General features: G+C 45.3%; 1 protein-coding gene across 1 annotated transcript; it reads left to right on the top strand.

Moving 5' to 3' along the window:
- The first annotated feature begins 112 nt into the window (after positions 1 to 112).
- Positions 113 to 15283, top strand: strc1 (stereocilin 1). Its single transcript, XM_062562016.1, has 29 exons — positions 113 to 155; positions 395 to 1009; positions 1124 to 1134; positions 1402 to 2862; positions 3337 to 4179; positions 4692 to 4754; positions 4957 to 5067; positions 5201 to 5355; positions 5598 to 5784; positions 6480 to 6595; positions 6819 to 6948; positions 7084 to 7266; positions 7760 to 7798; positions 7891 to 8061; positions 8216 to 8356; positions 8993 to 9054; positions 9188 to 9323; positions 9426 to 9514; positions 9769 to 9904; positions 10091 to 10287; positions 10616 to 10706; positions 10928 to 11099; positions 11554 to 11729; positions 11840 to 11995; positions 12462 to 12604; positions 12742 to 12890; positions 13260 to 13357; positions 13570 to 13720; positions 14520 to 15283. The coding sequence occupies exons 1-29, from the start codon at positions 113 to 115 to the stop codon at positions 14609 to 14611; spliced, it is 6117 nt and encodes a 2038-aa protein (XP_062418000.1). The 3' UTR covers positions 14612 to 15283.
- The last annotated feature ends 43 nt before the right edge of the window (positions 15284 to 15326 follow it).

Below are 15326 nucleotides of genomic sequence, written 5' to 3'. Positions count from 1 at the left end.
CTGTTGTTCGGATCGGGATGAATATCTCTGCTGCATCAGCAAAATAAAACGGAAGGAAGGTCATTTCTTGTTGTTGGTATCTGGAGAGGTGGACTGCTTAGATTTTATCACAATGTGGTCATCCCCAGCTGCATCCACGGTGTGCATCATGTTTGGTAAGTACAAAAAGAATATGGTTTGATAGATTTTCCCATCTGATATGGCAATATCTAATGTATTTGATAATACAAAGCTAAATTGTCAATATGGGCTTATGAAGATGTGCTAACTTTGAGGGCTTAATACCTAGGTGTGTGACAAATTGCAAGTCATTTATGCAGTAATGTTTTCACATTTCAAATAAAGATTTAACAGCGACGATAAACAGTGCCCCGTTTCCTTTGCTTTCCGACAGGCATCATGTGTGATGTCAGACACGTGCATTCACAGTCCATTTCAATACAAAGGAAATCGGACCCGGCTACTGACGATTCCATCAAATTACAGGAAGACATCCAGAAAGCTATTGATCAAATCCACTCCCTGTCCTTTGGGGGCCGGAACACGCGCATCTCCGGCGGGTCCGACGTCAACGCGGACTACGCCGCGTTCGCCAACTCGTACGCCGCCTTCCGACCGCTGATGAGGGAAGGCTTCCTAGATGACCTTCCCAAAACCTTGGTGTGTCTGCTCTCCGGGAGGCCGGACTGCGGCCTGGAGGCAGAGCTGACCAAGGCCGTGTCTCTGGAGCTGGGCGCGCCGCTGCTGACGCTCGTGTCCGCCCTGGGGCCCGGCGGGGGGGGGCCGTGCGCCCCGTCGGGCCCCGCCGGGATCCTGCAGAGCTTCGTCAACGTACTGTGGAGTCTGCCTCTCTCCGGGGCCCTGCTGAGCGGCGCTGTGGATGCAGCTGTGATGTACGTCTCGAACCTCTTGGGAACGGTGCTCGGAGGGCCAATGGACTACGTCAAAATAGCGTTACAGTTTGGGATTGGAAGCCCATCTCTGGATGGGCAGCAGACCTGTGAGCAAGGTAAAGCATTGGGCTTCATTAGAATAAATATTTGTGTGCCGCAATAGTATACGTTTTTTTACTTATTCATACTAATGTTATTGTTGTTCCACTTGTTCAGGAGATCTCAAGCAGCTCATTATGTGGTAAGTCATTTGTGAAAGCCACCATTGGGGAGCTTTTGACAATGTGAGCCCTTTTATGGCTTGAATCGACATAAAAGCCATTGGAATAATCATTAGGAACATTTCAGCAGGCATGAATATATTCAAATAAGATTCATGATTTGATCTCCTCTCCAACTATGACACTGTGTTTTCCTTCCACCTGAAATGCTAATGATTTTTAAATGAATTAAGATGATGTAGGAGTAGTGGGCATGGTATGAAAAATCTAATTTATCATGATGTAAGGTTGGTGGTCACTCTGTAGTGAGTCTATGCTATTGTCCAATAATCTGTCACAATTATTCAATTTCTTTTTGGATTAGGGGAATAAACCACAATGTGAACTGGTCCTTCTCTAACTCCATCACCAACATCCTCCTGGACGTCCTGCTGCCTGCAGCACAGACCGCGTGCACATACCCGGGGTCAGATTGCCTCAACCCCCCCAGTGTCGCCTTCCAACGCAGCGCCTCGGAGGCCAGGGACGACGGCGAAACCGCCCGCGGCGTCCTGCTCCGATGCGACCGGCGGAACCTGGCCGCGCTCAACGACACGCTGTGTGCCGACATCCTCGCGGGGTCAAGGGCGGGGGCGTCTCCGTCCGTGCTCACCTTATGCCAGGCGTTGGGCTCCCTCGGCACCGAGCAGATAGAGCAGGTGTGGAGCAACGCGTGCTTTCTCGCTCAAACGCTGGTGTCGCCGCTCCTCGGCCGCTCGTCCGCCTGCGGCGTCGGGGACGCGCGGCCTTCCACCGCCGCCGCCGCCACCCCTCCCAACGCGACTCCCTCTGGTCCTGCATCGTACGCGGGGGTCACAAAAGCCTCTAACCTCAAGCAGCTGGCCTGTGACTACAACAGCTGGGCCCAGGGCGAGGCGGCGGACGCCGTTCTCATCTCGCTGTGCAGCGACAACCAACGCGAGGAGTTTGCCAAGCGAGTGTGTGGCGATGCTTCGCTCATGAGGAAGCTGCTCCCGGATCCGCTGAACCGCTGGCTGTACGGCTACTGTGCCAACTCCTCTGCAGACCCGGGCTACATGGTGAGCCAGTTCTGCGTCTACGAGCAGTGGATGGACCAGCCCTTCGTGCCGGTGGAGCCTCCTCTGCTGGAGTTCTGCATGAGCCTGGACGGTGGCAGGTTGACCGCGCTCATGTGTGAGCACATCCCGTTCTTCATGCTTGTATTCGCCAACCCTGCCAATGGGCAGTTCATGCCTAACTGCACAAACAGGCCCCCGCCACCGCCGTTCCCCAACGTGGATTTGTCATTATCGGAGTCTTGCCGTTACTCTGAGTGGCACGATGTGACGCAAATCACCTTTGACGTTTTGTCACAGTGCATCGGCTTCGATCAGAGTGGTTTCACCAAAGAGGTTTGCGCAAACAAAACCTTTCTGAACAGTCTGCTCCGTAATCCGCAAAACGCTTGGCTCGAGAGTCACTGCAACTCCTCTCTTGCCTTTCTGCTTCCCGAGCCGACGGAGCCCACGGGCATGATGGGATGGTGCGACTTCCAGACGTGGGGAGAGCGGCAGGTGGACGACTCGGTGGTCGGCCTCTGTTGGCAGCTCGATCAGCTGGCTTTTCGGGAGAATGTTTGCTGCAAGCCGTCTGTGTTCGAGAATCTGTTACGAAACCCTCTGAACATGTGGCTGAAATCGGTCTGCTCGGACATGAAGGCAATAGAGGCAATATCAGTGTTACCACAGGTGAGTGTTTTCCCCCGATGATAAGGGTCTTCTGTATCCGAAGCCTTTATCAACCCGCATGCTGAGAAAGAAAGGAATGACATTTTAAGTGCCATTTCATATTAAAATTGTCCACTCACCGGCTAAATTAGAGGCTTTTAATATGCAAAAAAAGCTGAAATTGTAAGAAAAGATCTGATGAAAATGAGAGGAAAAGAATGGAGAAAAAAAGCAACAGAGGTTGCTATTTATGAACCCGTCAGCACTGTGTGACATGACAAGGTTACAGAAAACACGTTTAAATATATTTTAAAGGGGTTTGTTTGGAGAGTTTTTTCTTTAACGAAGAATGAAAAGGACAGACTGTGCTGGACAGTTGCCCCCCCCCGAAGCTAATTTGTGATATTAGGCTTAATGATTATAACTGATTTAAAAACAGCTGAGTAGTACAGAATTGTTATTCTGATGTAATTTTCACAATCTCCTGTACTTTAGTTGTGCAGGTACTCTGAGTGGACCCGTCCCATCATCGTGGACATGACTGAGCTGGCTCTCTGCACTGAGATCGACCCGCTTAACTTCACCGCACAAGTCTGCGCCAAAGACACGGTCCTCCAGAACCTGTTGGCCAATCAGGACAACACCTGGTTAATAAAATACTGCCAAAACCATTCAAATCCCGACCTGTTTCCAGGTGGAAATGGGACCCCAGGAGCAGGCCTGCCTGGATTCAACCCAGCAGATCAGTGCCAGTACTCCAGCTGGAGCGTCGCCCTTCCAGATGCAGCACTCCTTACTCTCTGCTGGGAGCGAGACCAGAGCAGCTTCGTCTCCTCCATCTGCCCGAACACTGGTCTTCTCCATTTGCTCTCCTTGGAGCCCTCAAGCGTGTGGGTCGGCAACATGTGTACCACCTACACCAACCACAACACTACTACAACCAACAATAGCAGTAACAACAGCAGCAGCACCACTGCAAATCCCAATTTTTGCCTGGCCAAAAGCCTGGTGAGTCAATTCAACTGGAACTGCTCGGCTGACTTCACCTCGGCCTGCCAGCCCGGGGCCGGCCAGAATATGGCGCTGCAGGTGATGGTGCGCTGCTGGGTGGAGGGTCTGAGGTCCAGGGTGGAGGATCTGCTGACACCACCTGTGGCCAAAGTGTTGGAGGAGGCAGTCAGCACTGCTGTGGTGATCCTGTTGGCCCTGGAGGAGGTCCAGAACACCTCCCTGCACGTCACCGAGAACATACGACAGAGTGTTTTAACGTCTGTGGATCGCTACTTTGACACCGAAAACAACTGGGACGAGAAGAGGGTGTTGCTGCAGTGCTTTGGGGTAAGTGGTTTAACAACCCTGCATCTGAATTGTGAAATTCTCTAAATGTACTTTTACTATCAGAAATGATTTTGAAAAATGCATAATGAAATTGAAATATACCACTAAAGTACCTAAAAGTTCAACAGTTTAAATTCAACAGTTGAGTAAACGTCCTTTGTTTCATTCCACAGCTGCTTGTTATATTATTCATTAGTACTTGTACTGCACGAGTGTCTAATGACACATAATGACACACATTTTAGCAGTGTGTGAATAGAGATTTTCCCCCCCATCTTTAATGTATGTATGCTCAATCAGATTCACAAACTTTATAGTTGATCTAATCATTCATCCATATCAGTAGCCCTGCACTGACCTACAGGGCACAACCAGCCTTCCTCTGGCTGTAATCTCTGCCGACTTTCACTCCATTTGACAATTATAAAATTGTGTTAAAACCAATTTGCAGATTATTTTGTGACATAAACTCTGTGTGTGTGTGTGTGTGTGTGTGTATTTTGCTTCCATAGAGAGTCTTAACTAGCCTGATGCAGACATCGAGGGACGTGACCAGTGAGGATAGGTTCATAAAGGTGATTAATGCCACGCCATCCTAATGGTAGTATGAGTGTTTAGCAATGCTTGCCACATAGCTCTTGAGATGACAAAGTCAGTGCATCGGTTGTCATTCATGGCCCTAGTGCTTTTCTTCCAATGACCCCTTATAGTATAAATGTATTATGTGTTTCTCATGTCGCTTTGGTAACTAACTCCCTTGTGTGTTCATGGGTGCAGGAGTACTTCCGTCTGCCGCTGAGCAGCCTGAGCTCTGTGCTCGGTGCAGCTCACATCACCACCGTCAGACTGATCCTTCAGTACTACAGCGGGAACAAGAATACGCTGAAGGTGGAACCCCACGCTGACCCACATCAAGCTCGCTTTCCCCGTTCCTTCCGTGGCGTTCCTAGTTGGCTGTAGCATCTGTTTGGTCTTCGTGGGGTACGCGGTGAACTGATCCCTATATGCCTCTGTTTGCCAGTTGCCCGATAAGTACCTGCCCACCATGCTGTCAGTGCTGTTCCAGACCCAGCTGGTTAAAGAGGCTAGTCTCTTCCCTGAGCTGGCGCCGCTGATGGCTGCGGCGAGCCCGGCTGACATCGAAGCGTTGCCCTCACTGCAGGACAACACCAATGTGTAAGCGATGTGGCGACAATACCAGTGTTGCTTCTCCGTTGCGTCGGAGTTGTTTTTCTGCAACAATTTAAGTGACGTGATTTACTGAATACTTAATTACTTAACTACAACGGGAGATCATAGTCTGAATTGATGGGCATATATAAAGGAAAAGTAAAACTGTGGTTTTTTGTTGTACTGGCTTTGCTCCCAACTTCACACAATGTTACAATACCCTTTTTTTGTTCAACTTTTCTTCCTAGGAGGGAGAGCATTAACAGACACTTGGAGGCCATGACTTTGGACCAGAGGCGCGCCTTTGGCATGTGGTACAGCCGAGTATTGCCCCCCTCCCTCATCATCCGTGGTAATCAGTCACTCATCAGGGACACGGGAAACCTGATCGCCCACCTGCCCTTCAACAACTTCCAACACCTCTCACCTGCTCAGGTAACAGCCCTTTGAGTTGTGACACCTTTCCAGGAAACCAAAGAAGCCGGGACTCGGTCGGCTCGATTAGCCTCTGGGCGCAGAATAGCTACAGGTAGCAAATGGTCAAAGGAAGGAAACAGAGACTCGTCTTTCTGTCGACACCAATGTGCAAAACCAGGAGTACATTAATTAAGAATGACCTGAAGATAAAGGGGCAACTGACTTTTGAGTCCTCGACCACGCAAGGTTTTAAAGGAACCGTTTGACATTTTTACGCGCTATCTTAAATAAGAGGCTACAGTCGTCAGTCAGTTGGCTTCCTTCAGCGAAAAAATGACCACAATGTACCACAAATGTACTTTTGTTAAGGAACATGTAACTTTTTAGTTTGAGCTTTAGAAAGCGAGTCATAATTTGTAGGACCTTTGGTCAATCAGATCATCGGTGCCTAGTCGCCTGGACAAAATTGAATTGAATTCTATTTCCATTATTTTGTACAAACTAAAATCACCAATCACAAATTTGACTCAGCAGGCTTTACAACATGCAAAAGGGACTTTCCACAACTATTACTTTGAATTTGTGATTCAGTCTAGGGTGAATAGTGGAGTCAGTTCTTGTCTAATATCTATTTCTCACATTTGCAAAAAGCATTTCATCCCATATTCAGACATATTCCATTACTGCATTTCTGTCACCATGCATCTCCACAGCTGTTGGACGGGCTGGATGTGTTGCAGAGAAACACCCTCACTTCTCTAAAGCAGGAATTCATAGCTCACAGCCTCATTGGCACCTACAGGAACTTGACAGCTCAGGATTTTACCAGGTTGGAAAAGGATATTTTGAGGCACCTCACCTCACTTTCTATGCATGTACATTGTTTAGACATGAGATCAGTAGGTGTAAAACTTAAATCCTGTTTAAACTCTCACAGAAAAAAGGAAGATAATGAATGATAAACCTTTTTGCAAAATGTCTAAATCTCTGAATAGAAAATCATCATCTGCTCTGAGGTGTGTGTGTTGTCAAAACTGTTTCTGTAATTTTAGACTGGGAAATCTCACATGCCTGGCGGACCCACAGGGCCTCCTCGTGTACAAAAGAACTAAGGCCTTCAGTGTCATCCAGGACACCGTTATGAACTGCACTCGAGAGGGACTCCGTCCGTCCGGCTACCTGGTAGGAAACAACATAGTTACTACGCCTCTAATCAATTTAATTATTCTTTCTTTCTCTATTTCTACGTGTGCTCGCATTTTTAGAATTTCCAATATACATCTCTGTCTTTGTGCCCTTTCTCAACCGCCCGGGCAGATTTCCAGTGTTTTGCTGAACAGCACAGAATTTACGACCCCATCCTTGCTCAGTCCCGGTCGACTGGCAGAGATCAGCCACCTCCTGCCCTCGCTGGGTGTGACTTTCCTGCAGGGCGTCTCACCCTCTCAGCTGCTCGCCGCCCTGCCCGCCCTGGTCTCCGTTTCATTCAGCCCCGTGCAGGTAGAGGAGCGTACTCAATCCCGTGATGCACAGTGGAAAATGTAGCGACCATCTAAAATGACACTTCTGGTGTAGAGAAGAAGAAGAAGAAGAAGTCAGTGGTTTAGATCAGTCCCTGCAGTTCACTGCACAGATGCTTATTTATTGTGAATGGTTGGGTTCCCGGGCAGCTGGTGGGGCTTTTACTCGAGGAACAGCTGACATGCAGGCGATCTTCAGCCCACTGACCCTCGACGTGAGAAGGCTATTGAGGCAAGACCTGAGCTGTACTTCCCCCTCTGCGATCATTCGAGCTGCCGCTTTTTACTTGAGCCTCGCAGCTGTTGTCTCGCTCGTATCTGTAACGAGGAGTTTGAGAGAATGAACCTCTTAAAACCATCATTGGTTTTTACTTTGGTAAAAAACAAACAATAACACAGAGCTGAAGCAAGTATTTATTTGTTAGAGGTGGTTCTTCTTTTATTTGTTTTCAGTCATTCTGTTTGTTTTTCAGGCTTCCATAATTTTAGAAAAGATATCTTCGATTACCCCCGTGAGTTATTTTGTAAACACAATTTAAAAAGATGTAAGAGTAAGAGTTCCTTTTTGCGCTGTAAGCCTCACACCTTTGTCCCCGGTGCCCAGCTGAGCGCTCCGGGCCAGCTGCAGAGGCTCGGCTCCCTCCTTGTGGGACTGAAGACGGAGACATTGTTGACCCTCCCCTCAGACAGGCTGCTGGCGTCCCTGCCCGCCATGGCCCAACTCAAACCGGGGCTCAGCCCGACCCAAGTCAACGCGTTATTTACCAAACTATGGGTACAACACACACATAACGACATCATTTACGTGTTCTATCAACTTAAGGCCTGTATATTTCATGTCATTATATAGTACTACTAACAACACAATATGTGGTCTGTTACAACGAGAGACACATTTCCTCGTGTTATGTCAACGCTTTTCTAACTAGGGCTTCGCAGACGTGATTGGTTGGCAGAACGACGTGGAGCCTTTCCTCTTCTGGACGCCCCTCGTCAGCGTCCTGCCCAGGATACCGCTGCTTCTGAACAACATCACCACTGTGTCCACAAAACGCTGGAACACACAGCAGGTATCACTCAGCCCGCCCTGCTCTCCATCAAGGTGTTGCCTGTCCCGGGGTGCATATGCGCAGTGGCACCACAACCTACAAAGTGTGGAAATTTTAACAATAAAGAAAATATAGCTGTGCATCAAAGCTATTCATCTTGTTCACATGGGGGGAAAAGAGGGAAATGAAGTTATACAATATTAATGGCCAACATTTAAAAAATAATGAACCAGAAAAAAAGAAAAGTGTGGATTAACAGAGTTCAAAATAAGATGTCTCACACAATGGTGCAACGGGCGCTCAGGTCTTTAGGCAATTCACTTTTAGATGCTTGAAAGCATCTAATCCCGAGCCTTTGACCTGTACTTTGTGTTCTCTTCCTGCTTCCTCCGATTAAATATGCCTTGTCTGTCTGTCACAAGGAGGTGTGTATGACAGCATCTTGCCTAACTGCTAAATTATTAAATGGAGAGCCAAGAGCAAAGATATAATCAACCCTACACTGTGAATGGACTTTCCTGTGAAGACAAACAAGACAAAAAAAAAACTATCAATCACTATTTAGTTACCTTTGTCCCTGATCATGCAAACATGGAAAGGAAGCAGCTCACAACCCCAGTAACAAGTTGCAACACTTCTTTCCATTTTTTTCCCCAGGCTAAAGCATTTTTCAAAGAGGTGCTTAATACTAAACCGAAGCTAAATGAAGCAAATTTACTGTAAGTACAATTCATTTCTGGGTTAAAGTATAAATATGCTATTTTTGTCTGTGCTCACTTCTTCTCTGCATCATGTGGTGCTTATTCAGTCTCTTTTAATTGTGTTGGTTCTCGGTTGTCTTCCTCTAATCAGGAGTCTGGGAACAGTGGGGCAGGGCGTGAGCTGTAAAGTTTTACAGGAACTTTTTCAGGCTGATTCCTCGCTTTCATCAGTGAGAAGAATCCTGTCCTTCTTCAGACAGCAGCCCGGTCCTCTCCACACCTCACTGGTACATGTGCCCGTTTGATTGACGCCATTCTATCTATTGGATGGTTTTTTGGGGTCTATATTACATGTGACATATTTCCATCTTTTTTCTTTTTTTTTACAGAAAAAGTGTCTGATTGAGAATCTGTATCAGTTTGAGTTCTTCTTTGAGCTGATCAAGGACCTTGGAGCTGAGATTGCCCTGTCCGTGCCGTAGGTTTTAAAAGCGTTCAAGGGTTTTTCAGATGTTAGCTGCAAGAAAATAGCCTTCTCATCATATGCAGATAGGAATTTGATCTCACTTTCACTGTAAAAGGCCTCCATGTCTGCAGGAAACATCTAAAAACAAAAAGTATAGCACAATATACTACTATTTTAAAAAAACGTCCACTCCCTCCTTTTCAATATACAATTATGTATTGAATATATTCATCTGCTTATCATTTTGTGTGTGTCTTTGCCTGCAGAGTGAGCACCATTAAGAAGTTTCCCACGGATTTGATGGACACCCTGAGGAGGACTATTGTTCAGGACCCTCACCAGTTTCTCCTGCTGTCTAGAATAAAACAGGAGCTGCTTGTAGACAAAGTGGCGCAGAGGATGGTGAGTGGAGCGACACTGCGTTGCTATTCCGATCCCTTTCCTCTTTTTAAAAAAAAGTATAAAAGGCGAATAAACAAGAAGAAACCGAATTTGCGTTTGAAATCAAGAAGATTTACAGGGGATTGGCTGTGGAGGGTTTGTTGTATTTGGAGTGTGATCAATGTTTTGTGGGCTCTTCCTCTGCAGGGCATGTACACCGGAGTGTTTACTGAGGAGGAGTTTCGATCAATGGGCATTATGGCAACGTTTGTGGTGGATGAAGTTTTCATGCAGCTTGACCGCAGCTTCTTCATGAACAATCTGGACTTCCTCCAGGAGCTCTGCTACAGCAAAAGCAAGATGGACATCGTGGCTGGTATCCTGCTGGAACCTGCAGCATTTGGGTAACGTTGTCACCTCGAATTGAACGTTTTAACTATTTGGGGCACCATTTTACTTTTTGATCTTTTTTTTTTTTAACATTGTCTTAACAAATAAGACCCCAGCATAACCGTGACATCCTATATCCTCAATGCATGTCTGATCAGTAGAACGCCCTAAACATTCAATTACAAAAATAATTTGAATTACATGATACTACGTTTCTCAAACTGTAAGCTTAGAAAATGAGCCTATTGTTTGACATGTACAGTAAGACATTCCTCTAAGGGCTTTCACACATCACAAGCTTTCTGTACCAAGGTGATCGAGTGTTCTTCTGTTTCCTCACAGCCCAATCAAAACCTGGAACCACACAACACTCAGTCAGGTGGGCCGGTTTCTCCTCTTCCTGCCTGACAACAAGCTGCAGGAGATCCCCCTGGTGAGTGTGTCACTTGGTATTACATCTTAAATGCGCTAGAGATTGACCGCATTTATTCGATGTACTGAAATCCACAGTGAAGCGTTGGGATTGTCACTTGATCCCGGCCGATCAGCTAACGAAGGCTGTAAATGAATCCCTCGGGGATCACATCTCCAGTAGGTGTCAGGATCAGGTGGAGAAGTTCCTGTCCATAGGCGTGGCTGTTTGTGTTTCCACAGGCGTTGATGACTCTGTGGCGTATCGAGAAGCTCTTCGTGAGTCAGCATCGATGGGAACGTGGGGAAACTGGGATCCACTGTTCCAATGAGAACGAGCGTCAGAGATCTTTCGAGAAGCGGCAGTTTGTTTTACAGTTTTTCCTGGGCTTCCTGAAAATAAATGTATTGTCACGTGAGCATCAAGTTGGTTCCTACGATCTCTAAAAAAAAAAAAAGACATGCGGTACTTTCTAATGGAATAGTTCATCATTTGAGGATTAAAGCCATGTCTGCTTCTCCAACCAAGAGCATATTAACCAAATGGACTGGAATCAGTTTGACCATTTGATGCAAGGTCTTATTTTTCTGTTAAGGCTAACAACATCCGCCTGCAGCCCCTTTAAAGCTCACCAAGTAACACGTCATATCTAAAGTCTATAAACCAGGCGGTTTGATCCACATGTCTTGGTTGCAACACATTTACTTCCTGAAGTCTTGACATGCGATTATGCTCCAATGTCAAACTATTCCCTTAATGTATGGCATTCATACATGAATACATTTCAATTCAATTCCAACTACGCACATTTATGAAATGAGTCACATGCGTGGCCTGATCAGACATCTGCGTTCGTGTCCTTCACCAGCGACTCCTATGGTTCCTACTTGTGAGATTCTGCGTACAACATCTCCGTCTGCGTGGACCCCCAGCAGTCTGCTCAGCATGCCTTCAGCCGCCTTCTCCAACTGTCTGGAGCTGATGGGTCACGACCCGTTTCTTGTGTTCTACCAGCGCAGCCAGGTGCTCCAGAAAATCAAGCAGGTGAGACGCTGCTGCAGTTCAGTCCCACAGCGATCAAGTGTGTTTGATTCCTCTGTACGGCGTCCAGGTCTCACCACTTTGCATCTTCTCTGTCTTTGCTGAATGTGAAGATCCACGGCCCCGTCTCGTCCTTCTCCCAGTCCGTGATCTCTCAGTTGGGGGGTTTAGCGATAGGACTGTCCCCAGAGGAGCTGAGCAGCCTCCGATTGGCCGAGCGGAGCAGCGTCGCTGCTCTTGGTGCAGTCACAGCATGGAGCAACCAACAGGTCGCTGCTTTGGCCGCAACAGTTGATACGTAACACAGATTCACTACACGGTCTGCATTAACTATATCTGAACAATTATGCACAGTCATTTGGACCGGATTCTGACTTTTGACATGTTTTACCATACAATACATATTTTTCTTTTAGAATGTTAAGCAAAGTTTAACGTCTGCATTTTTTCATGACTACAGAGAAGTCTTTAATTACAGAACAAAATCTGTCATTTAATTAAATGAATGATTGATACTTGAACACATCTGGCAAGAGGTCGTTATATATGTAGAATAAAAATAGCCCAACATCTGATATACTGCAATGGTCGTGGATGACAAGAACCTCAAGAAACGGCTTCAACGTTGACCAAACAATGTCCTCATGACAGTAAGGCTTGTTGCTGGTTTCAGGGCTGAATTTGATTGAGCGTTCAAAGAGGATGTCTGGATGTTAACTCTCGTTTTCATTCCAGCTGTCTGCACTGTTTGCCGCCGTGTTAAACTCCACCCAGCAGAGTCCCAGCCAGCTCGACTCCAGCACGCTGGTGGCGATGGGACACATCGTCTGTGGGGCAAAAACCACCGAGATGAGTTATTTCAATGCTCTAGAGTTCAGGTGAGCCGACACAAGCAGGCTGTTTTGCAGGCGCTTTTTAAACGGGCCCTCTATGAGTAGTAATGGTAATAATCAGGCTAAAGTCATTCCCCTCCCGTCTCCACTTGCTGCGCTGTGTCGCTCCCTGGTGGCGGCAGTAAGGCGGTGCTCTGGCTGGGTCAGCTGAGGCTGTCCTGCTCAGAGGACCAGCTGCTGGCTCTTGTCGAACTTCTGACCCACCGGCTTGCTTTTGGACCCATGAGTTCATGGGGAGCTGCTGTCTTCATTGAGATTGGCGTTCTGGCAGGTATCATGCACTCACCGTCTTTCCTTTTTGGCTTTTACACATTTAGAGAAGAAAACAAAATGTAAATTCAAAATTCACTTTTAAATCAAACACAATTTTGAATTTGTTATTTTCCTTCTGTAGCAATGGATACAGGTGTGTTTAAATACGCTGTTTAAATTCTCAAAAGCTAATTGTACGTAGGGCACAAATATCTCATTTTGCTAAATGTAACATGCTCATCACCAGACTTGATTATTTCGTTTTTAAATTATAAAAATAGTCTTTCTTGACACTATCTTAACGCCACCCCCATAATGTTGGACCCCAGTGTTTTTGACTCCGGTGATCTTTATGCTACTTCCTTCTCTTTTCAACACTTTTTTACAGCTGGTCTCCCAGACATGGCAATGTCCGCTCTGGTTAGTGAGCAAATAGAAGGACTCACACCTGCGGCTGTCTCTATGATACCACCTGATAAGTTTGCTGTAAGTCAACATTTGATGAAACGGCAATGAAATATTTGCAGCATAAGCTCTTTTGATCGAAGAGGGTTTCTGAGCTATTTAATATATATATAAAGTTATTTCTTTGTAGTCCAAAATATTCTTATGTTTGTGCATTTTATCTAACGGCTCCTTATGTTTTCTCATCTCGTCTCTGCCGATTGGGGCCTCTATGTCTGTCCGTTTTGGGACAGGTGGTGTTTCACCAGAGACAGATCAGCATGTTCTCCTATGAGCAGGCTGCTGCAGTAACTAAAGAGCAGCTCGCCGCTCTGTCAGATATTCAGAGGACCGCTCTGGCTATGGTGCTGACGCCATGGGAGGACAGGCCTGTTGACTTCAGAGGTAAAGCACCTAAATCTGTGAAACTCTTGATTGTACACCAATGATTGTGAGGAAGTTGTTTTTATTTGTCTATTTTTTATGTTGTGAAAATGAATGCTGACTCCCAATTCCATACTCATACTTTACTAAGACTCCATATATAATAGTTGTAAACACGAAATAGAGCACTTAAGATTTCTACTTAATGAAAATAATATGATGGATATATTAATAGATCACTTTAAGTAAGATGTGGAACACTATAGCCAAAATAAACTCTACTTGTGAAAGATTTCATTCCTTTTTTGTGATCATCCTGAGGTTGTTCATCCATTATTTGGAATTTGTTCTCATTTTTTTCAGCTGTCACTGGCTCCACTGTTGTGCTCACAGTCACCACAATCAGGCTGTTTATATGTGCTCAAATTTCTTAATTATTTTCAATTATGTAATTACAAGTATCTGTTTCATAGAAAAGATTGCAAAACATCAAAAACAACAACAACAGTGGCTTTGCTGGACATCTATGCTCTGGAATTTGACTACATTTTCCCCTGTTTTTTTATATATAAAAAGTGTATACATACATATATCAGATTTATTTCATTGAAACTTAATGACTGAACGAGAGTTCATCAGAGCCAGTGGAAATAAGCTGTACTAATGTTTGTTGGAGAGGATAACAATAAACAGATTTACGGCCACAACAGAAATTGACCGCTAACAGTGGAGTATCACGACTGATCAGCTCAAAATGGTTTTTTCTGACATACAAAAGTGGCCGTAATACATTTGAATTGGTTTCACTTTATCCCTGCAGGGAAGTCACTGGGGCTGGCACTGAGCCACAGTCCTCTGTGTCTCACAGTGGGACTGCTGATGCTGCTGCTGCTGCCCTGCCCTGGCACATGACCCCCCTCACCTCCCCTGGATCGGGAAACACCCAAGAGGATGCTATTTATACCTGCAATACCATACCATACCTCTTTGAAGAATCATCAGGATTTCTTTAGTGTATTTAATGAGATAGTAATTTATTCTCTTCATCTTACATACACATATCACATTCAGAACTGAAGTGACTAAATGTTTAGTTAAATTCGAAATATAAAACAAAAAACAATGACAGTATGTAATATAATTATAAAAAACATCAAGTCAAAGCAACATTCATGTAATCATACGCTGTTTGGAATACTTTTCTAGGTATGGTGTCACATGTGAGTGTGAATGAATGAATAAATAAGCTTTATACATATAAATATATTTATCAAAAAAGAAATGAATAACTACATGTAAATCTTTTAAGAGAACTTAAGAGATTTGCATATAGTTATAAGTTATAAATACAAGTTGTGCAAATATACAAAGTTCTATATTTTTGTGATAATCTATAATATTTTTGTTGAGTAAGACATCTTTTGCTGTGAGTTTTGTAGTGTTGTGCACACCTTCCGGTGTGATAGATTTAAGTTATTAAACTGAATCGGCCTCTGATTGACTCCTTTAATTTACAATAAGCATGGTGTATAATAAACTATCTGGACATAGAAAATAAAAATACAGTGGACTGCACCCGGCGAGGGTGGTCTATTAGCTGAAATAATGTACAGACCGTATCCTTGGT

This window comes from Pungitius pungitius, chromosome 4 (genome assembly GCF_949316345.1).
Source record: "Pungitius pungitius chromosome 4, fPunPun2.1, whole genome shotgun sequence".
NCBI classification, from domain to species: domain Eukaryota; kingdom Metazoa; phylum Chordata; class Actinopteri; order Perciformes; family Gasterosteidae; genus Pungitius; species Pungitius pungitius.
This window is presented reverse-complemented; position numbering and strand designations above follow the sequence as displayed.

Excerpts from the sequence above, each read along its gene's own strand:
- strc1 (XM_062562016.1), top strand. The coding sequence starts at position 113 with ATGTGGTCATCCCCAGCTGCATCCACGGTGTGCATCATGTTTG. Across the intron at positions 5,356-5,597 it reads CTGCAGGACAACACCAATGT|GAGGGAGAGCATTAACAGAC; the intron begins GTAAGCGATGTG and ends TTTTCTTCCTAG. Across the intron at positions 7,267-7,759 it reads TTTCATTCAGCCCCGTGCAG|GCTTCCATAATTTTAGAAAA; the intron begins GTAGAGGAGCGT and ends TTTGTTTTTCAG.